Below are 23,761 nucleotides of genomic sequence, written 5' to 3'. Positions count from 1 at the left end.
GAAGAATGAGGTTCAGGATAATGAAACAGTTTGGGTAGAGATAAGGAATAATAAGGGGAAAAAACACTCGTGGGCGTAGTATATAGGCCTCCTAATAGTTGCAACTCTGCTGGAAGAAGTATTAATCAGGAAATAGTCGGGGCATGTAATAAGGGAACAGCTATAATTATGGGGGATTTTAACTATCATATTAACTGGACAAATCAAATTGGGCAGGGCAGCCTTGAGGAAGAGTTTATTGAGTGTATTAGGGATGGATTTCTTGAGCAGTATGTAACTGATCCGACAAGGGGGCAAGCAACCTTGGACCTGGTCCTGTGTAATGAGCCAGGATTAATTAATAATGTCCTAGTTAAGGATCCCCTTGGAATGAGTGACCATAGCATTCCATATCCAATTAGAGGGTGAGAAGGTTGGTTCTCAAACAAGCGTACTGAGCTTGAATAAAGGAGACTATGATGGTATGAGAGCGGAATTGATTAAAGTGGACTGGGAAAATAAATTAAAGGGTAAGACGTTACATGAGCAGTGGTGTTCATTCAAGGAGTTACTTAACAACTTTCAAAAAATATATATTCCACTGAGGAAAAAAGGGTGTAAAAGAATTGATAGCCATCCGTGGCTAAGTAAAGAAATGAAGGATAGTATCCGACTAAAAACAAGGACATATAAGGTAGCCAAACTTAGTGGGAGGATAGAAGATTGGGCAGTCTTCAAAAGACAGCAAAAAGTAACTTAAGGATTGATTAAGAAAGGGAAGATAGATTATGAAAATAAATTAGCAAAAAATATAAAAACAGATAGCAAGAGTTTCTACAGTTATATAAAAAGAAAAAGGGTGGCTAAGGCAAACGTAGGTCCTTTAGAGGATGAGACCGGGAAATTAATGGTGGGAAACATGGAGATGGCAAAATTGCTGAACAAATATTTTGATTCAGTCTTTACGGTAGAGGACACTAAGAATATCCCAACACTGGACAAACAGGGGGCTCCAGGTAGGGGGGGGGGGGGGGGAGGAGAAGCTAAATACGATTAAAATCACTAAGGAATTGGTACTCAGTAAAATAATGGGACTCAAGGCGGATAAATCCCCTGGACCTGATGCTTACATCCTAGGGTCTTGAGGGAAGTGGCAGTAGGGATTGTGGATGCTTTGGTAATAATTTTCCAAAATTCTCTGGACTCAGTAAAGGTCCCGGCAGATTGGAAAACTGCTAATGTAACACCCTTATTTAAAAAGGGTAGTAGGCAGAAGGTTGGAAATTATAGACCAGTTAGCCTAACATCTGTGGTGGGCAAAATTTTGGAGTCTATTATTAAGGAGACAGTAGCGGAACATTTGGATAAACATAATTTAATAGGACAAAGTCAGCATGGCTTTACGAAGGGGAAGTCATGTCTGACAAATTTGCTTGAGTTCTTTGAGGACATAACGTACAGGGTGGATAAAGGGGAACCAGTGGACGTAGTGTATTTAGACTTCCAGAAGGCATTCGACAAGGTGCCACATAAAAGATTATTGCTCAAGATAAAGAATCACTGGATTGGGGGTAATATTCTGGCATGGGTGGAGGATTGGTTATCTAACAGGAAGCAGAGAGTTGGGATAAATGGTTCATTCTCGGACTGGCAACCAGTAACCAGTGGTGTTCCGCAGGGGTCGGTGCTGGGTCCCCAACTCTTTACAATCTATATTAACGATTTGGAGGAGGGGACCGAGTGTAACATATCAAAGTTTGCAGATGATACAAAGATGGGAGGGAAAGTAGAGAGTGAGGAGGACATAAAAAACCTACAAGGGGATATAGACAGGCTGGGTGAGTGGGCAGAGATTTGGCAGATGCAATACAATATTGGAAAATGTGAGGTTATGCACTTTGGCAGGAAAAATCAGAGAGCAAGTTATTATCTTAATGGCGAGAAACTGGAAAGTACTGCAGTACAAAGGGATCTGGGGGTCCTAGTGCAAGAAAATCAAAAAGTTAGTATGCAGGTGCAGCAGGTGATCAAGAAGGCCAACGGAATGTTGGTGTTTATTGCTAGGGGGATAGAATATAAAAACAGGGAGGTATTGCAGCAGTTATATAAGGTATTGGTGAGACCGCACCTGGAATACTGCATACAGTTTTGGTGTCCATACTTAAGAAAAGACATACTTGCTCTCGAGGCAGTACAAAGAAGGTTCACTCGGCTAATCCCGGGGATGAGGGGGTGGACATATGAGGAGAGGTAGAGTAGATTGGGACTCTACTCATTGGAGTTCAGAAGAATGAGGGGCGATCTTATTGAAACATATCAGATTGTGAAGGGGCTTAATCGGGTGGATGCGGTAAGGATGTTCCCAAGGATGGGTGAAACTAGAACTAGGGGGCATAATCTTAGAATAAGGGGCTGCTCTTTCAAAACTGAGGTGAGGAGAAACTTCTTCACTCAGAGGGTAGTAGGTCTGTGGAATTTGCTGCCCCAGGAAGCTGTGGAAGCTACATCATTAAATACATTTAAAACAGAAAAAGACAGTTTCCTAGAAGTAAAGGGAATTAGGGGTTACGGGGAGCGGGCAGGAAATTGGACATGAAGCTGAGTTCGGATCGGTCAAGGCCCTGTGGGTGGCGGAGCAGACCCAGGGGCTGAGTGGCCGGATCCTGCTCCTACTTCTTGTGTTCTTATGAGAGGTGAGTTCATTGAAACACAAGATTATGAGGGGGCTTGACAGGGTAGATATTGAGAGATTGTTTCCCCGGCTGGAGAGTCTAGAACTTGGGGGCAGCCATTCAAAGCCTGAGATGAGAAGGAATTTCTTCGGGTTGTGAATCTTTGGAATTCTCTATCCCAGAGGGCCGTGGATGCTGAGTCATTGGATATATTCAAGGCTGAGACGGATAGATTTCTGGACTCTAGGGGAATCAAGGGATATGGGGATCAGGCAGGAAAGTGGAGTTGAGGTTGAAGATCAGCCATGATCTGATTGAAAGGCGGAGCAGGCTCGAGGGGCCATATGGCCTACTCCTGCTCCTATTTCTTATGTTCTTATGTCACTCTCAAGGACCTCCAGCAATACGGACACTACACTGACCACAAGCTTTACATTTAAAATGAATTGATAGTGTGATACTCAATTCATCACCACGGCTCTGAGCAGAAATCTGTCTCCTCCCATGAGTTTCATCCTTCATTCTTGGCCTATGTGGCCTTCGGGTGTTGACCATAATGGAATTTAGAGCTGTTCCCTCTTTCGTGCTCTCCAGCAAGAAAAGAGAACGAAGATTATTGCGAGGCAGGGTTAACACAGCTTCTACACGCCAAGTGAAGGGCCCTATTAAGATAGAAGTATTGGTTGTATGGTTTTTACTCTCTTCCTTTGGGGAAGTGGCCGACTTCACACTGCTCGCAGCAACTCCCCATGTGCGGACTCGTGGGCACAGGCCTGTGTCTCACTGCTTCATGCTGCATCCCTCAATATGCTTCAGGGTGGCTCTTGGGCAAAACAATGTGGCCCCCAACAAAAATGTAACAGCAGTCGAGCGTTGTACAGCACAAAATGCTCTCACCAGACAAACCCGAGTTTGGAAGGACAGCATCTGTAAGCGTACAGCTGGGAGATGGCCACCCCATCTGGGGGAAGACGGCAGGAAGGAAGGGTGGATGGAAGGAAAGAACAAACTTGCAGTTATTTAGGGCCTTTCACAACGTCCCACAGTGCTTCACAGCCAATGAAGTACTTTTGAAGTGTAGTCACTGTTGTAATAGGAAATGCGGCAGCCAATTTGCACACAGAAAAGTCCCACAAACAGCAATGAGATAATGAGCAGATAGTCCATTATAGTGATGTTTATAAGTATAGTGATGGGCAAAGCAGTTTAATATAGTACGTTCAAGGGGGGCAGAATGGGGGATTGGCAAATAAAGAAAGCTACCTTACTGCATATAATAGTGAGTTTACAAAGATGGGACTAATAGAAGGGAAAAGGGTAACTGAGCAGTATGATAAGTCAGAGTTGCAGTGTTTATATGCAAATATACAAAGCATTTGAAATAAAGTCAGTGAACCAGAAGGACTAACTCACCCAGCAAGAGACAGCCTCAGGAGAGGTAAGAAAACTGGCAGAAGGGAATCCAGAGTGCACTGTGTAATGATTTAAATCTTTGGACACAATTGTTTTAAGAACTCATTAGTTATTATTTGAAGTTAATAAGGTTAAAAGATTTAAATTCAGAAGGACAAGCATTTTAGCACCAAAGAAGTGGCAATAAGGGGATATGAACAGCTATTTTCAGAACAAATTTTGTTTGGAGGCAAAGTATTTGTGCCAGGGCTGGAGAACCCGCTATATCTGGGACAGGAGGGGCAACACTCTCAGGCACACGCTCTGCACCGGTCACTGCGCTGAGGGGCACAATACTCGCCAGGTATCTTCTGACACTATTTTTAAGACTAGCCTCAGTTCAACAGGCAAATAAACAAAACGCGAGCATATTCAAATTCAGTCACGCAAACATTTGACAACAGTTACACTGTGCAACAACCTACAGGCCGAGAGAGAACCGCCCAAGCTAATTTATCACAAACATCTCTGCAAGTAACACGTATTTCCTGCTCACCGAGGGCTACACAACTCCTTAGCTTGAGGACTGAATTATGAGGAAAGATTGGAGAAGCCAGTGTTCTTTAGCCTTGAGACGAGGTGACTGACTAGGGACCTGATAATGATGTTAAAATCATTAATGAGCTCTTCCAAAACTCAGCTGCCTGTATCCTAACTCGCACTTAGTCCCGCTCATCCATCACCCTTGTGCTTGCTGATCTACGTTGGCTCCCAATGCAGCAATGTAGTTTGTAGGACCTCGCTGTTTCCCTACATAGTAACTATTCAAAGTAATTCATCGGCTGTGACGTTATTTGGGACACCCCGAAGACATGAAAGCCACTATATTAATGCAGCTTCTTCCTTCAATATAAAACTGCATGGATGCAAGATGCCTTTGTATTCGACTGACACCTCCTTCGGAAGAATGCATGCTGGGGCTAATCGTCGACAGCTCAGCTATTGTGCAGAAATTAGATAAAAGAAGCAACTTAAATCACTCTCCCTTTACCTTTCACGCTGAGCCATACTAATGAGAAAACCCCCACGTTCCATCCCGGTCTGTGCTGAGTTAGCTGATCTCAGCCAGAGTGCCAGCTGAGTTGGTAAAATTGGCCTCAGTGCCCCAGTGCGAGGAAGGTGGGAAAAATCGGGCAAGGTTCCCTCTCCTGATCTCGACCCAGTGACTCCTGCTGCAGTTATAGGTGGAGGTTGGGTACGACTCTGATTGGCCTCCCCCTCCCCACCATGGTCGAGAGCAGCCTGCTGATACACACCACCTACACTCGCACATGAAGAATGGTCACTTGGGTGAGGTGCCAGAGAGCCCCTTCAGGAGTGGAGGGGGAGAAAATGAGCAGAAAAAGAAAATGAATAAGAAGTACTCCCTCTAAACATTCCTTCCCCTCCAGGTATTGACGTTATATACATACCAGCAGGGATACCACTGTGCTTGAGGAGTAGGCCAGGTCCTCGATTATTTCAGTGCGACGGTTGGCTCCAATTCGAAGGGAACGACTGTGCACCTCCTCTGGGAGCACAGTCAGGATTTCCAACAGGAAGGAAAGAGATGACGGGTCATTGCCATACCTGAAATTAAAGGGAAGTTGGGTCATTGGTGTAGCTGAAATAGGATGCAGGGACAGGTAGCTGTACACCCACCACCATTCCAGTGAAATGGTACATGGATGCAGGAAGGAACCGCGAGAAACAAGACTAGAAGTAATGGGCATCATCTTTCTCCCACCGCTGCCGAGGAGAGACACGGCTCCTTCAGCTCTTACATTAACATACCCCAAACCCATAGACACCTACTTTTCAATTAGCATTTGCACACATCCTTTCCACGAGGCCATTTGCAGGGCAAGATCCGCAATCGCCAGGGCCAGCTGAAGAGAAGAAAGAAATTGTGATTCAGAAACTATAATCTAGCATAAAATCTCGTCAGTTCTCTAATTCTGTAGAGACTCTCTCAGGAGTGGCAATGGTTTAACCATCTTCACTGCTCACAGTCCACTGACACGGGTTCTAGTTTGCAGTTCACCATATGGCAAATTCCCAATCTCACCGCAAGGGCAGGCGAAAGCTCCCAAACTGTGGCCAGCTGCATCCACAGGGGTTTGGAGAGAAGTTGAAAGGATAATTCAGCAGGGTACGGGTTTGTCTTTGTGACTGTAGAGTCACGGTATGCTCGATGGGGGTAACAGTTGCTTACTGTTGAAATGTAAATAATTTCGCATAATTTAGCAGGGTGAGGGTCACGGTATCTGCTAACGGAAATTTGGGAGGGGTGGGGGGGGGAGGAAACTTACAGAAACAATTCACGCTGGAACCATTTGCCTTTGTGTGAAACACTGTTCCCTTAACACGTCTGGTGCAATCAACATCTCCTTAAATCTAGCTCTTTAAATCATTTTCAAAAGGACGTCTTAATGCAGCTGTAGTTAGAGACGCTGGTGCAACACGCAGTTCACCACCACATGGCACTTGTTTATACCTTTGAGAAATTGCCGTGCTGGGCGAGGACGGCATCAGGTCATGGTGCCCACCACAGTCAAATAACCCTTTGGCACTGCCCATGTTCACACACGGAGAATGGAAACTTGGGTGAGGTGCCAGTGGAAAGCGCGCGCCCTGCATCAATCAGGGTCTTCACACGAGCAAGGTAGAAAAGCAATAAAGCAATTTTTAAATAAACGTGGCGATCGTCTTTCAGTTTAGTACCGCCCCCATTAGTACTTACACGTAGATATCTTGTACCATAGATTCGAGGGACGAGGACTTGTCTACCCCTCCTTAGTCAACAACTCACCTGTGTAACAATCACAGGAGACACGTCCTTCAAGTTTTGAATGTGGGTGAGCAGCGAGTCTCTCAGAGACGAATGTGTTTCAGGGGGAAGTTCATTAAAAGACGTCTGAATTTTCATCTTCATCGTCTGCGCTGCGAAGTAGCAGAGCTCCACCTCTTGCTGCAGCTGAAGCAACTGGTCCGCGATCTCCCAGGCATACATCTGGAGACAGACAGACAGAGAGAGACACACGACGAGAGCGATGCGGAGCGAGAGAGACAGAGAGAGACACACGACGAGAGCGAGCGAGCGAGAGAGAGACAGAGAGAGACACACGACGAGAGCGAGCGAGAGAGAGACATAGAGAGACACACGACGAGAGCGAGCGAGAGAGAGACATAGAGAGACACACGACGAGAGCGAGCGAGAGAGAGACAGAGAGAGACACACGACGAGAGCGAGCGGAGAGAGAGAGAGACAGAGACACACGACGAGAGCGAGACAGAGACACACGACGAGAGCGAGCGAGAGAGACACACGACGAGACAGAGGACACACGACGAGACAGAGACACACGACGAGACAGAGACACACGACGAGACAGAGACACACGACGAGACAGAGACACACGACGAGACAGAGACACACGACGAGACAGAGACACACGACGAGACAGAGACAGACGACGAGACAGAGACAGACGACGAGACAGAGACAGACGACGAGACAGAGACAGACGACGAGACAGAGACAGACGACGAGACAGAGACAGACGACGAGACAGAGACAGACGACGAGACAGAGACAGACGACGAGACAGAGACAGACGACGAGACAGAGACAGACGACGAGACAGAGACAGACGACGAGACAGAGACAGACGACGAGACAGAGACAGACGACGAGACAGAGACAGACGACGAGACAGAGACAGACGACGAGACAGAGACAGACGACGAGACAGAGACAGACGACGAGACAGAGACAGACGACGAGACAGAGACAGACGACGAGACAGAGACAGACGACGGAGACAGAGACAGACGACGAGACAGAGACAGACGACGAGACAGAGGACAGACGACGAGACAGAGACAGACGACGAGACAGAGGACAGACGACGAGACAGAGACAGACGACGAGACAGAGACAGACGACGAGACAGAGACAGACGACGAGACAGAGACAGACGACGAGACAGAGACAGACGACGAGACAGAGACAGACGACGAGACAGAGACAGAGGACGAGAGCGAGCGAGACAGAGGACGAGAGCGAGCGAGACAGAGGACGAGAGCGAGCGAGACAGAGGACGAGAGGAGCGAGCGAGACAGAGGACGAGAGCGAGCGAGACAGAGGACGAGAGCGAGCGAGACAGAGGACGAGAGCGAGCGAGACAGAGGACGAGAGCGAGCCGAGACAGAGGACGAGAGCGAGCGAGACAGAGGACGAGAGCGAGCGAGACAGAGGACGAGAGCGAGCGAGACAGAGGACGAGAGCGAGCGAGACAGAGGACGAGAGCGAGCGAGACAGAGGACGAGAGCGAGCGAGACAGAGGACGAGAGCGAGCGAGACAGAGGACGAGGAGCGAGCGAGACAGAGGACGAGAGCGAGCGAGACAGAGGACGAGAGCGAGCGAGACAGAGGACGAGAGCGAGCGAGACAGAGGACGAGAGCGAGCGAGACAGAGGACGAGAGCGAGCGAGACAGAGGACGAGAGCGAGCGAGACAGAGGACGAGAGCGAGCGAGACAGAGGACGAGAGCGAGCGAGACAGAGGACGAGAGCGAGCGAGACAGAGGACGAGAGCGAGCGAGGACAGAGGACGAGAGCGAGCGAGACAGAGGACGAGAGCGAGCGAGACAGAGGACGAGAGCGAGCGAGACAGAGGACGAGAGCGGAGCGAGACAGAGGACGAGAGCGAGCGAGACAGAGGACGAGAGCGGAGCGAGACAGAGGACGAGAGCGAGCGAGACAGAGGACGAGAGCGAGCGAGACAGAGGACGAGAGCGAGCGAGACAGAGGACGAGAGCGAGCGAGACAGAGGACGAGAGCGAGCGAGACAGAGGACGAGAGCGAGCGAGACAGAGGACGAGAGCGAGCGAGACAGAGGACGAGAGCGAGCGAGACAGAGGACGAGAGGCGAGCGAGACAGAGGACGAGAGCGAGCGAGACAGAGGACGAGAGCGAGCGAGACAGAGGACGAGAGCGAGCGAGACAGAGGACGAGAGCGAGCGAGACAGAGGACGAGAGCGAGCGAGACAGAGGACGAGAGCGAGCGAGACAGAGGACGAGAGCGAGCGAGACAGAGGACGAGAGCGAGCGAGACAGAGGACGAGATGCGAGCGAGACAGAGGACGAGAGCGAGCGAGACAGAGGACGAGAGCGAGCGAGACAGAGGACGAGAGCGAGCGAGACAGAGGACGAGAGCGAGCGAGACAGAGGACGAGAGGCGAGCGAGACAGAGGACGAGAGCGAGCGAGACAGAGGACGAGAGCGAGCGAGACAGAGAACGAGAGCGAGCGAGACAGAGAACGAGAGCGAGCGAGACAGAGAACGAGAGCGAGCGAGACAGAGAACGAGAGCGAGCGAGACAGAGAACGAGAGCGAGCGAGACAGAGAACGAGAGCGAGCGAGACAGAGAACGAGAGCGAGCGAGACAGAGAACGAGAGCGAGCGAGACAGAGAACGAGAGCGAGCGAGACAGAGAACGAGAGCGAGCGAGACAGAGAACGAGAGCGAGCGAGACAGAGAACGAGAGCGAGCGAGACAGAGAACGAGAGCGAGCGAGACAGAGAACGAGATGCGAGCGAGACAGAGAACGAGAGCGAGCGAGACTGAGAACGAGAGCGAGCGAGACAGAGAACGAGACGAGCGAGACAGAGAACGAGAGCGAGCGAGACAGAGAACGAGAGCGAGCGAGACAGAGAACGAGAGCGAGCGAGACAGAGAACGAGAGCGAGAGAGACAGAGAACGAGAGCGAGCGAGACAGAGAACGAGAGCGAGCGAGACAGAGAACTGAGAGCGAGCGAGACAGAGAACGAGAGCGAGCGAGACAGAGAACGAGAGCGAGCGAGACAGAGAACGAGAGCGAGCGAGACAGAGAACGAGAGCGAGCGAGACAGAGAACGAGAGCGAGCGAGACAGAGAACGAGAGCGAGCGAGACAGAGAACGAGAGCGAGCGAGACAGAGAACGAGAGCGAGCGAGACAGAGAACGAGAGCGAGCGAGACAGAGAACGAGAGCGAGCGAGACAGAGAACGAGAGCGAGCGAGACAGAGAACGAGAGCGAGCGAGACAGAGAACGAGAGCGAGCGAGACAGAGAACGAGAGCGAGCGAGACAGAGAACGAGAGCGAGCGAGACAGAGAACGAGAGCGAGCGAGACAGAGAACGAGAGCGAGCGAGACAGAGAACGAGAGCGAGCGAGGACAGAGAACGAGAGCGAGCGAGACAGAGACCGAGAGCGAGCGAGACAGAGACCGAGAGCGAGCGAGACAGAGGACCGAGAGCGAGCGAGACGAGACCGAGAGCGAGCGAGACAGAGACCGAGAGCGAGCGAGACAGAGACCGAGAGCGAGCGAGGACAGAGACCGAGGACCGAGAGCGAGCGAGACAGAGACCGAGACCGAGAGCGAGCGAGACAGAGACCGAGACCGAGAGCGAGCGAGACAGAGACCGAGAACGAGATGCGAGCGAGACAGAGACCGAGAACGAGAGCGAGCGAGACAGAGACCGAGAACGAGAGCGAGCGAGACAGAGACCGAGAACGAGAGCGAGCGAGACAGAGACCGAGAACGAGAGCGAGCGAGACAGAGACCGAGAACGAGAGCGAGCGAGACAGAGACCGAGAACTGAGAGCGAGCGAGACAGAGACCGAGAACGAGAGCGAGCGAGACAGAGACCGAGAACGAGAGCGAGCGAGACAGAGGACCGAGAACGAGAGCGAGCGAGACAGAGACCGAGAACGAGAGCGAGCGAGACAGAGACCGAGAACGATGAGCGAGCGAGACAGAGACCGAGAACGAGAGCGAGCGAGGACAGAGACCGAGACGAGAGCGAGCGAGACAGAGACCGAGAACGAGAGCGAGCGAGACAGAGACCGAGAACGAGAGCGAGCGAGACAGAGACCGAGAACGAGAGCGAGCGAGACAGAGACAGAGAACGAGAGCGAGCGAGACAGAGACAGAGAACGAGAGCGAGCGAGACAGAGGACAGAGAACGAGAGCGAGCGAGACAGAGACAGAGAACGAGAGCGAGCGAGACAGAGACAGAGAACGAGAGCGAGCGAGACAGAGACAGAGACGAGAGCGAGCGAGACAGAGACAGAGAACGAGAGCGAGCGAGACAGAGACAGAGAACGAGAGCGAGCGAGACAGAGACAGAGAACGAGAGCGAGCGAGACAGAGACAGAGAACGAGAGCGAGCGAGACAGAGACAGAGAACGAGAGCGAGCGAGACAGAGACAGAGAACGAGAGCGAGCGAGACAGAGACAGAGAACGAGAGCGAGCGAGACAGAGACAGAGAACGAGAGCGAGCGAGACAGAGACAGAGAACGAGAGCGAGCGAGACAGAGACAGAGAACGAGAGCGAGCGAGACAGAGACAGAGAACGAGAGCGAGCGAGACAGAGGACAGAGAACGAGAGCGAGCGAGACAGAGACAGAGAACGAGAGCGAGCGAGACAGAGACAGAGAACGAGAGCGAGCGAGACAGAGACAGAGAACGAGAGCTGAGCGAGACAGAGACAGAGAACGAGATGCGAGCGAGACAGAGACAGAGAACGAGAGCGAGCGAGACAGAGACAGAGAACGAGAGCGAGCGAGACAGAGACAGAGAACGAGAGCGAGCGAGACAGAGACAGAGAACAGAGCGAGCGAGACAGAGACAGAGAACGAGAGCGAGCGAGACCAGAGACGAGAGCGAGCGAGACAGAGAACGAGAGCGAGCGAGACAGAGAACGAGAGCGAGCGAGACAGAGACAGAGAACGAGAGCGAGCGAGACAGAGACAGAGAACGAGAGCGAGCGAGACAGAGACAGAGAACGAGAGCGAGCGAGACAGAGACAGAGAACGAGAGCGAGCGAGACAGAGACAGAGAACGAGAGCGAGCGAGACAGAGACAGAGAACGAGAGCGAGCGAGACAGAGACAGAGAACGAGAGCGAGCGAGACAGAGACAGAGAACGAGAGCGAGCCGACGACAGAGACAGAGAACGAGAGCGAGCGAGACAGAGACAGAGAACGAGAGCCGAGCGAGACAGAGACAGAGAACGAGAGCGAGCGAGACAGAGACAGAGAACGAGAGCGAGCGAGACAGAGACAGAGAACGAGAGCGAGCGAGACAGAGACAGAGAACGAGAGCGAGCGAGACAGAGACAGAGAACGAGAGCGAGCGAGACAGAGACAAGAGAACGAGAGCGAGCGAGACAGAGACAGAGAACGAGAGCGAGCGAGACAGAGACAGAGAAACGAGAGCGAGCGAGACAGAGACAGAGAACGAGAGCGAGCGAGACAGAGACAGAGAACGAGAGCGAGCGAGACAGAGACAGAGAACGAGAGCGAGCGAGACAGAGACAGAGAACGAGAGCGAGCGAGACAGAGACAGAGAACGAGAGCGAGCGAGACAGAGACAGAGAACGAGAGCGAGCGAGACAGAGACAGAGAACGAGAGCGAGCGAGACAGAGACAGAGAACGAGAGCGAGCGAGACAGAGACAGAGAACGAGAGCGAGCGAGACAGAGACAGAGAACGAGAGCGAGCGAGACAGAGACAGAGAACGAGAGCGAGCGAGACAGAGACAGAGAACGAGAGCGAGCGAGACAGAGACAGAGAACGAGAGCGAGCGAGACAGAGACAGAGAACGAGAGCGAGCGAGACAGAGACAGAGAACGGAGAGCGAGCGAGACAGAGACAGAGAACGAGAGCGAGCGAGACAGAGACAGAGAACGAGAGCGAGCGAGACAGAGACAGAGAACGAGAGCGAGCGAGACAGAGACAGAGAACGAGAGCGAGCGAGACAGAGACAGAGAACGAGAGCGAGCGAGACAGAGACAGAGAACGAGAGCGAGCGAGACAGAGACAGAGAACGAGAGCGAGCGAGAGAGACAGAGAACGAGAGCGAGCGAGAGAGACAGAGAACGAGAGCGAGCGAGAGAGACAGAGAACGAGAGCGAGCGAGAGAGACAGAGAACGAGAGCGAGCGAGAGAGACAGAGAACGAGAGCGAGCGAGAGAGACAGAGAACGAGAGCGAGCGAGAGAGACAGAGAACAGAGAGCGAGCGAGAGAGACAGAGAACGAAGAGCGAGCGGGAGAGACAGAGAACGAGAGCGAGCGAGAGAGACAGAGAACGAGAGCGAGCCCGAGAGAGACAGAGAACGAGAGCGAGCGATAGAGACAGAGAACGAGAGCGAGCGAGAGAGACAGAGAACGAGAGCGAGCGGAGAGAGACAGAGAACGAGAGCGAGCGAGAGAGACAGAGAACGAGAGCGAGCGAGAGAGACAGAGAACGAGAGCGAGCGAGAGAGACAGAGAACGAGAGCGAGCGAGAGAGACAGAGAACGAGAGCGAGCGAGAGAGACAGAGAACGAGAGCGAGCGAGAGAGACAGAGAACGAAGAGCGAGCGAGAGAGACAGAGAACGAGAGCGAGCGAGAGAGACAGAGAACGAGAGCGAGCGAGAGAGACAGAGAACGAGAGCGAGCGAGAGAGACAGAGAACGAGAGCGAGCGAGAGAGACAGAGAACGAGAGCGAAGCGAGAGAGACAGAGAACGAGAGCGAGCGAGAGGACAGAGAACGAGAGCGAGCGAGAGAGACAGAGAACGAGAGCGAGCGAGAGAGAGACAGAACGAGAGCGAGCGAGAGAGACAGAGAACGAGAGCGAGCGAGAGAGACAGAGAACGAGAGCGAGCGAGAGAGACAGAGAACGAGAGCGAGCGAGAGAGACAGAGAACGAGAGCGAGCGAGAGAGACAGAGAAACGAGAGCGAGCGAGAGAGACAGAGAACGAGAGCGAGCGAGAGAAGACAGAGAACGAGAGCGAGCGAGAGAGACAGAGACGAGAGCGAGCGAGAGAGACAGAGAACGAGAGCGAGCGAGAGAGACAGAGAACGAGAGCGAGCGAGAGAGACAGAGAACGAGAGCGAGCGAGAGAGACAGAGAACGAGAGCGAGCGAGAGAGACAGAGAACGAGAGCGAGCGAGAGAGACAGAGAACGAGAGCGAGCGAGAGAGACAGAGAACGAGAGCGAGCGAGAGAGACAGAGAACGAGAGCGAGCGAGAGAGACAGAGAACGAGAGCGAGCGAGAGAGACAGAGAACGAGAGAGCGAGCGAGAGAGACAGAGAACGAGAGGCGAGCGAGAGAGACAGAGAACGAGAGCGAGCGAGAGAGACAGAGAACGAGAGCGAGCGGAGAGAGACAGAGAACGAGAGCGAGCGAGAGAGACAGAGAACGAGAGCGAGCGAGAGAGACAGAGAACGAGAGCGAGCGAGAGAGACAGAGAACGAGAGCGAGCGAGAGAGACAGAGAACGAGAGCGAGCGAGAGAGACAGAGAACGAGAGCGAGGCGAGAAGACAGAGAACGAGAGCGAGCGAGAGAGACAGAGAACGAGAGCGAGCGAGAGAGACAGAGAACGAGAGCGAGCGAGAGAGACAGAGAACGAGAGCGAGCGAGAGAGACAGAGAACGAGAGCGAGCGAGAGAGACAGAGAACGAGAGCGAGCGAGAGAGACAGAGAACGAGAGCGAGCGAGAGAGACAGAGAACGAGAGCGAGCGAGAGAGACAGAGAACGAGAGCGAGCGAGAGAGACAGAGAACGAGAGCGAGCGAGAGAGACAGAGAACGAGAGCGAGCGAGAGAGACAGAGAACGAGAGCGAGCGAGAGAGACAGAGAACGAGAGCGAGCGAGAGAGACAGAGAACGAGAGCGAGCGAGAGAGACAGAGAACGAGAGCGAGCGAGAGACAGAGACACAAAGAGTGAGAGAAAGTGAGAGAGAGAAAGAGATAGAGAGTGAGAGATTTTAATATCATCAATGGGGTCATACTGTGCAGGCATTGTGGGGTGCCCAGTTCAGTCAGGGCCCTCCCAAAGGCACCCATCACACTGTAGTTTCGGTGTGTAGACATAAATTTCAGGATAACTCCTTCCATTTTGTCCCAACTATACTGTAACAAGTATTTACAATAAAATAAACTGGATTATTTGCAGGGCTTAATTTTCACAGGAAGAAGCTCAAGACAAATCTGTGCCATTTAACTAGATATCGATGTGGCATTGCTGTGGACTTTTATGTTTGCAACAACGGATGGACACGATGCCAACGAAAGTAAAGCCATTGGGAGAATACCCAAATGCAGCATATATAAAGCACTACCCTTTCATACACAATCAAAACTTTCAGCACAAGGCTGCCATTCAGTCCCTTGTCCCTGTGCCAACAGCCCCAATGGATGGAATATTTAACTCCCTTGTAAATGTCCCGATTGACTCTGCTTCACTTGCCGCTTGCTGTCAAGCCGATATAGCCGAATAACTCGGTGAAAAACCAACCTCCCCTCTTAAAATCTAAAACCTGTTAACAGGAACCAGTTTACACAACGCTGTGCCGAGGAGAAAGGGCATTAAGTTCAGGGAGGACAGACTCACACTTCACTGGTGCTACCGGCCCAGGTTTATGAAATATGCACGTTAAAGAGGAAGGGCATTCTGCCGTATCGTAGCTCATCCATCTGCAAAAACCTAGTCACAGCGTCCACCTGCTCCTTAAATGATCCCAGGCTTTTTGCCTCCTCGGCCTTACCTGGGAGCCCCTTCCATGAGCTGTCCACATTGTGTGTGAAGCAGAACTTCCCAACATCCAGAGACCTGAGCCAACAATCCAGGCCGATACCTCAATGCAGTACTGAGGGAGTGCTGCACTGTCGGAGGTGCTGTCTTTCGGATGAGACGTCAAACTGAGGCCCCGTCTGCCCCCCTCGGGTGGACGTAAAAGATCCCATGGCACTTTTTTGAAAAAGAGCAGGGGAGTTCTCCCCGGTGTCCTGGCCAATATTTATCCCTCAACCAACATCACTAAAAACAGATTATCCAGTCATTATCACATTGCTCTGTGTGGTATCTTGCTGTGCACAAATTAGCTGCCGTGTTTCCTGCACTACAGCAGTGACTATGCTTCAAAATTACTTCATTGGCTGTAAACCACTTTGGGACGCCCTGAGGTCATGAAAGGCGCTATATAAATGCAGGTCTTTATCAGTCAAATAGGTTTTCATCACAAAACAGTGCTCCAGAGTTACCTTCAGAATATACCAATACAACGGTGAAGACGACCACGGAACTGAGAACAGGAGGAAGCTGAACATTGGTACGCATAGGATGTGTGTTTTTTATGGCTCTGTGAAATACCTTCATTCTCCCTGCATAGGTCTCATCGGCCACATCCCTTAAGCAAATGGCTAATACTTGGGCATCTGCCAACAGTATCTCATTTTCTCACTCTCCTTTAAACATTCCCCTTCCCCACACAGGGTAAGGTGCCTGGCTTCAACGTGAAACTGCCAACCTGCACTGCCACTGTCCCACCCAGAGATAGACATTAATACTAGCAAGGGATACGGAGCCCATTTAGTACAAAGGAGCTGGATTGGCGTCAGTACAGACAATCAGTAACGCAGTGTGCTGGCTGGAAGGAGTTCCCAAGCCAGATGTTTGGAAGCTGGATTAACATCAATCAGAGATACAGGCATTGCACAGGCCACTGGCTGGGATGATGCTAGCCCAAAATCTCCCGATAACTGATCGACGGAGATGGTCGTCAGTTGTGAAAGTGCAGAATCACCGAGCCATTCAGGGTATGCAGGATAATTCCACTCCTTCATTGTATCGGGCTCAGTACCTCCCACCAGCCAATTCTTCCAACAAGGCTATTTGCATTGCTTTTGTCAAAATATTGAGAGCATGAAGAAAGAAAAAGGATGTTGAGGGAAAACAACTCATTTCAGTTGCTATAAAAAGCAGGTACTGAAGGCAAGATTCCCTTTCAAGAGTTGACAGCCCAGAGGTGAAGCTACATTTGCAAATGACACTGTAAACTCAACAGTACTGGGAACATAGACTACTAATGGGATGAAAGTCTCTCTCACTGCCAGCTGGACGGCTCCTACACGGAATGACCTTGGGGTGCATTCAACCAGGCCCCTGCTAAGCACAGGCTCAGATATGAAACACAAGACAGCAATAAACAGTCTCACTCAAAGACAAGGAGGAGAGTTGTTGCAGAAACTGAAAAGATGGGGAGGGGTTCGTTCAAAGATGAGGACTGAGGTACATTCTTTGGGCCGAGTACAGGGAGGTTTACCCTACATGGTCCCACCCAAGGGCAGGACAGGGATGGGCAATTTGTAATATCAGAGCTGCACCCACATATTACAGTCCACACCATGCCACCCACATATTACAGTCCACACCATGCCACCCACATATTACAGTCCACACCATGCCACCCACATATTACAGTCCACACCATGCCACCCACATATTACAGTCCACACCATGCCACCCACATATTACAGTCCACACCATGCCACCCACATATTACAGTCCACACCATGCCACCCACATATTACAGTCCACACCATGCCACCCACATATTACAGTCCACACCATGCCACCCACATATTACAGTCCACACCATGCCACCCACATATTACAGTCCACACCATGCCACCCACATATTACAGTCCACACCATGCCACCCACATATTACAGTCCACACCATGCCACCCCACCCTAGACTTTTGTAACTAGTTGCACAGTGCAACATAAACATCACTAAGCGGCATCACAAGAGGACATTAGACCAACGAGGACAGAGCAGTTAAGAAAAACGGAAAGAAACAGATTTCAGATAGCCTAGTGATTACAGTGCTGGACTAGCAACCGGGAGGTCGAGAGTTCAAATCCAATGATGGCCAGTTATTAAATTGAATTCAATAAATCTTGAAAGTGACCTTCAGGGAATGGAACCTGCTTCCGTGACCTGAACTGACTCTAGTCCCATATTGTGTGGCTGATTCTTAATGCCCTGACGGCAACTAGGGATGGGCAATAAATGTTGCCCACCTTGTGAATATCGCTCACATCCCAAGAACAAATATTCTAAAATCCTGATACATGCAGCGATGAAACAGGAGAGGGACAGCTATAACATTAAGCAGGGAAATTTTTATCTATTATTAACTCCCCTCTCTAAAGCACCATGGAACGTTTTCAACATTAAAGGGTGAAAGCTGGAGGGTACCAAGACTCTGTGCTCGGACAATTTCCATCAAAGGGTGCTGGTGAAACTGGATGAGGAGATTGCAAATCCCCTCATCGACATCCTTAAAAAGCTCATTGGAATCAGGAAACGTCCCCATGGATTGGAATATGTGAAATGGGATCCCCAACTTTAGTGATGACCCATCAAATTACAGACCTGAAGTCAATTGTGGGGAGAATGCTTGAGACATTGATGAGGGACAGTATAAGGGATCAGCTGGAAGGTCAGGTTCCGGTTAGAGAGCCAAAATGGGTTTGGATGAGGTAGGTTGTGTTTGACCGATTTACTGGTTTTGTTTGAGAAGGTTACAGATCTGGTGGGCAAGGGTGAGGCAGTGGATGTTTGCTATCAAGACATCTGACACTGTCCCATGTAACATTCTGATTCACAAGTTGGGAGCCCATGAGATAGATGGCAAAGTAATAGGCTGGATTGATGTATGGCTGGAAAGTAGACAGCGAAAGGCAGTGGCACATGGGAGGTGTCAGACTGGACACCAGTGCCAGTGGAGTCAGTGATGGGGGTGTTTATAGTTGTCCCAAGTTGTCTATGCTTGCAGACAACAAATTGGGTTCAGCACCAACGATGCCAACCAATGTACAATAATTCAAAGGAGTCAGGGCAGGCTAGTTGAATGGGTGGTAAGATGGCAAATGAGTAAAGAGTAAAGCAACAGTTTAGATTACACCTTAAACGTCAACGTGTTTCAGGTAAGAACAGGGACAAGATCAGGTGGGTTTGCTGAGTAAATAATTTAAAGAAGTGGTGCAGTGTTGGCAGGTGGCCAAGAAAGTAAAGAAAATGTTAGGGTGTATGGCTGGGGGCTAACGAGGTGATGCTGAAGTTGCATCCGGTCTTGGTGAGGCCACATCGGGAGGCCACACCGTTTTGGTGTCTCATATTCGAGGAAAGCTGTAGCATTATCGAAGGGATAGCGAGGGAGAACTATGAGGGCGATTCCTGAACTTTGAGGAAGGATCTGATAGAAATCGTTAAGATTTCCCACAGGTGTGAAGATCCAGGAAAAGACGGGCACAGGATTCGAGAACTTGGGAGTTTAAAATTAAGGCCGTCAAAAGAAATTTGGAAATTTTGGCAACAGTTTTGTTTTAGTGGTGGGGGGGGGGGGGGGGGGGGGCGAGAGGGATTAGCAGCAGGGCTGGTAAAACAGAAAACCGGGGCAGGGTTTAAAAAGATGGGGTGAATTCCTATTAGGAAAGGAGATTCATCCCAGAAATCACTGAAAGGAACCTGATCGGAGGTTTGGAAGCAGACCAAGCGGCCCAATGACCTTCTTCCGCCCAAAACATCACTGTGTTTGTGGGACCATCAGCCTCCTCGGTTATGGGAGCAGAGGGCGATCGGCTTCAGAAAGAGTTGTTGAAGGGAACAACAGACAAAAATAAGCTGGAGGAAAATTAATTAAAATTCTTTCGTCCAGCATTAGAACTTCTCCTGATACTTCCTTCTAGGTTGGCTTCGCCGCATTACTCAACCTACAACTTAAAAAAAATAAATGAGGGCGTGATTTGAACAGATCAGAAAATTGACATTGCATCCTCTTCTGCAATAGACACCAGGGGAGCGGGCCATCAGCTGGATCCAGCAATGCTTACCACAAAGAGGTGAGACAAGTTCACACCAGGGTGAGGGTCTTACATCCATAATGGTTGTACCATGAGCAGCAATGCAGGCAGTACGACAGCATACAGAGCCCAAGGATTGGTGGGCTTTGACAGCAGCCATTAAGAATTAATGCAGATTGTAGGCCTCCACCCTATTGATTGTAGGCCTCCACCCTATTGATCCTTCGTCTGACCCAAAAGGGGCCAGCAACACATGCCCCTTCTAAAGTGCCTCTTTTCTTCAGTGTCCTGTCAACAACTTAAAACGTTGTGGAGATTCCCCAAGCAGCGTGTCTATTTCAATCGCGGGGTTACATAGCAGTAACCAACGTTCAACTTACGGTGCTGTCCGTTTTGACACCTTCCCAACCTAACTTCAATTTCAGACAAACTATAAAATTCTGCTCCGCACAATGCCCTCTGATACAAATTGATTCATCGTTTCATTTTGTTCATGTCATAAAGAACATTTTCTTTTCCACACTGCCATCAGTCTTCGGAATCTTGCACATCACTCACATACAACGGTGAGGCTCAAACTGTAGACAAGGAGTCATATGGCCAGCGGTGAGAGATGGGAGTCTCTACAGCTGGATATATTCTTCAGTGATGAATCAATTTCGAGGAAACGAGTCCAAAGTTATCTGACCACAATCAAACAGGAGAAACACAGCACTAGCGTACAACAACTTGCATTTATATATCGCCTTTAACGTAGTAAAACGTCCCACAGCGCTTCACAGGCGCGATTATCAAACAAAATTTGACACCGAGCCACATAAGGAGATATTAGGACAGATGACAAAAAGCTTGGTCAAAGAGGTAGGTTTTAAGGAGCGTCTTAAAAGGAGGAAAGAGAGGTAGAGGGGTTATGGGGGGGAATTCCAGAGCTCAGGACCTAGGCAGCTGAAGGCATGGCCACCAAAGCGGAAACTATTAAAATCGAGAATGCGCAAGAGACAAAAATTGGAGGAGCAGAGATCTCGGAGGTTGTAGGGCTGGAGGAGGTTACAGAGATGGGGGGGGGGGGGGGGGGGGGGGGCCATGGAGGGATATGAAAACAAGGATGAGAATTTCAAAATCGAGGCGTTCCCGGACCGGGAGCCAATGTAGGTCAGCAAGCACAGGGGTGATGGGTGAACGGGACTTGGTTTGAGTTAGGACATGGGCAGCAGAGTTTTGGATGATCTCAAGTTTATGGAGGGTGGAAGATGGGAGGCCGGCCGGCCAGAAGAGCATTGGAATATCCCAGTCTGGAGATAACAACAGCATGGATGAGGATTTCAGCATCAGATGAGCTGAGGAAAGGGCGGAGACAGGCAATGTGTAATGGAAGTAGAAGTAGGCGGTCTTGGCGATGGAGCGGACATGTGGTCGGAAGCTCATCTCAGGGTCAAATAGGACAACAATGTTACTCCCTACTTCACATTACCCCATAATTAAACACAACACACCCCCTCCCCACCACACTCCATTCCCCACTGTACAACACACCCCCTCCCCACCTCACTCCATTCCCCACTGTACAACACACCCCCTCCCCACCTCACTCCATTCCCCACTGTACAACACACCCCCTCCCCACCTCACTCCATTCCCCACTGTACAACACACCCCCTCCCCACCTCACTCCATTCCCCACTGTACAACACACCCCCTCCCCACCTCACTCCATTCCCCACTGTACAACACACCCCCTCCCCACCTCACTCCATTCCCCACTGTACAACACACCCCCTCCCCACCTCACTCCATTCCCCACTGTACAACACACCCCCTCCCCACCTCACTCCATTCCCCACTGTACAACACACCCCCTCCCCACCTCACTCCATTCCCCACTGTACAACACACCCCCTCCCCACCTCACTCCATTCCCCACTGTACAACACACCCCCTCCCCACCTCACTCCATTCCCCACTGTACAACACACCCCCTCCCCACCTCACTCCATTCCCCACTGTACAACACACCCCCTCCCCACCTCACTCCATTCCCCACTGTACAACACACCCCCTCCCCACCTCACTCCATTCCCCACTGTACAACACACCCCCTCCCCACCTCACTCCATTCCCCACTGTACAACACACCCCCTCCCCACCTCACTCCATTCCCCACTGTACAACACACCCCCTCCCCACCTCACTCCATTCCCCACTGTACAACACACCCCCTCCCCACCTCACTCCATTCCCCACTGTACAACACACCCCCTCCCCACCTCACTCCATTCCCCACTGTACAACACACCCCCTCCCCACCTCACTCCATTCCCCACTGTACAACACACCCCCTCCCCACCTCACTCCATTCCCCACTGTACAATACACCCCCTCCCCACCTCACTCCATTCCCCACTGTACAACACACCCCCTCCCCACCTCACTCCATTCCCCACTGTACAACACACCCCCTCCCCACCTCACTCCATTCCCCACTGTACAACACACCCCCTCCCCACCTCACTCCATTCCCCACTGTACAACACACCCCCTCCCCACCTCACTCCATTCCCCACTGTACAACACACCCCCTCCCCACCTCACTCCATTCCCCACTGTACAACACCCCCTCCCCACCCTCCCGCATATCACACCGCTCCCACATTGTATAACATGGGCAAGTATATAATGGGTTTTCAAATCCCTCCACGGCCTCACCCCTCCCTATCGCTGTGACCTCCTCCAGTCCTACAACCCTCCAAGATCTCTGCGCTCCTCTAATTCTGGCCTCTTGCACATCCCTGATTTTAATCGCTCCACCAATGGCGGCTGTGGCTTCAATAGTCTAGACCCTGAGCTCTGGAATTCCCTCCCTAAACCTCTCCGCCTCTCTCTCCTCCTTTAAGACGCTCCTTAAAACCTGACTCTTTGACCAAGCTTTTGGTCACCTGACCTAATATCTCCTTATCTGGCTCATGTCAAATTTTGTTTGATTACACTCCTGTGAAGCACCTTGGGACGTTTTACTACATTAAAGGTGCTATATAAATGCAAGTAGCTGTTGTTGTATATACAAAGTATAGTTCTCTCTACGCTGGCTCATCAAACACTCCCAAGGCAGGTACACCATGGGTTAGATACAGAGTAAACCTCCCTCTACGCTGTCCCATCAACCTTACTACATCGATACCAATGTGTAGCACGGTAAATTTCACCATTTTAACATGCAATAGGTGTCTTATGTGATGCTCATCAGTTATCATCTCAGATTGGTCCCAGCATCGCTGAAAGACCCGTTCTCACTCATATTACACAGCTTAAAGTGTTCTCTCCAGACATCAGCCAAGTTTGGAAGGACAATGTACTGTTAAACTGAAAGGTATTCTTCATTGTTCAAATGAACACAGTTTACATACCCATTACACTTCAGTAAAACCCATGTGAGAACACCGCACTAGGAGCAGTGCCCAGCAAGCCAGGTCATGTTTGTTCTTAACCTGTTCAAAGATCTGGCATGAGCAGTTCTGACTCATGGCGAACATTGTAGCAGCTTAGCAAGTCACTGCAAAAGTCTCATACTCAAGATTACATGCACATTACAGGTGACAGACAACTGCTGTAAGAACCTTAAAAAACATGTTTTAAAAGCATTTTACTGCAGTGTACGATGGTATCAACCATTCATCTGCTGTCTTAAGCCCCACAGAGAATCTCTCCTCTGCAAGTCCTTCAAGCGCCCTGCCGTGCCTGCTCAGGACCTTTCAATTCCTGTGGAGCCTGTTGAACACCTTCCAATTCCCCCAGAAACCTGCTCAGGGCCTTCCAATTCCCCCAGAAACCTGCTCAGGGCCTTCCAATTCCCCCAGAAACCTGCTCAGGGCCTTCCAATTCCCCCAGAAACCTGCTCAGGACATCAGATTTAATGACAGAATTCCCTGGATGATAATCAGGAACATGAACCCTGGCTAATTTTACCCTCCCTGGTCCATTTGCTGTACC

General features: G+C 50.8%; 1 protein-coding gene across 1 annotated transcript in view; it reads right to left on the bottom strand.

The window, feature by feature from the left end:
• The window catches only part of tnpo3 (transportin 3), a 78,517-nt gene that overhangs the window by 51,524 nt on the left and 3,232 nt on the right, over nucleotides 1-23,761 (bottom strand). Inside the window, exons 2-4 of the mRNA XM_068005250.1 lie at nucleotides 6,895-7,095; nucleotides 5,898-5,971; nucleotides 5,516-5,672 (exon numbers count right to left, since the gene is read on the bottom strand). Coding sequence (XP_067861351.1) covers nucleotides 5,516-5,672; nucleotides 5,898-5,971; nucleotides 6,895-7,095 — 432 coding nt within the window. The remainder of the gene's footprint in view (nucleotides 1-5,515; nucleotides 5,673-5,897; nucleotides 5,972-6,894; nucleotides 7,096-23,761) is intronic.

Source organism: Heptranchias perlo, chromosome 24, assembly GCF_035084215.1.
Source record: "Heptranchias perlo isolate sHepPer1 chromosome 24, sHepPer1.hap1, whole genome shotgun sequence".
NCBI lineage: Eukaryota > Metazoa > Chordata > Chondrichthyes > Hexanchiformes > Hexanchidae > Heptranchias > Heptranchias perlo.
This window is presented reverse-complemented; position numbering and strand designations above follow the sequence as displayed.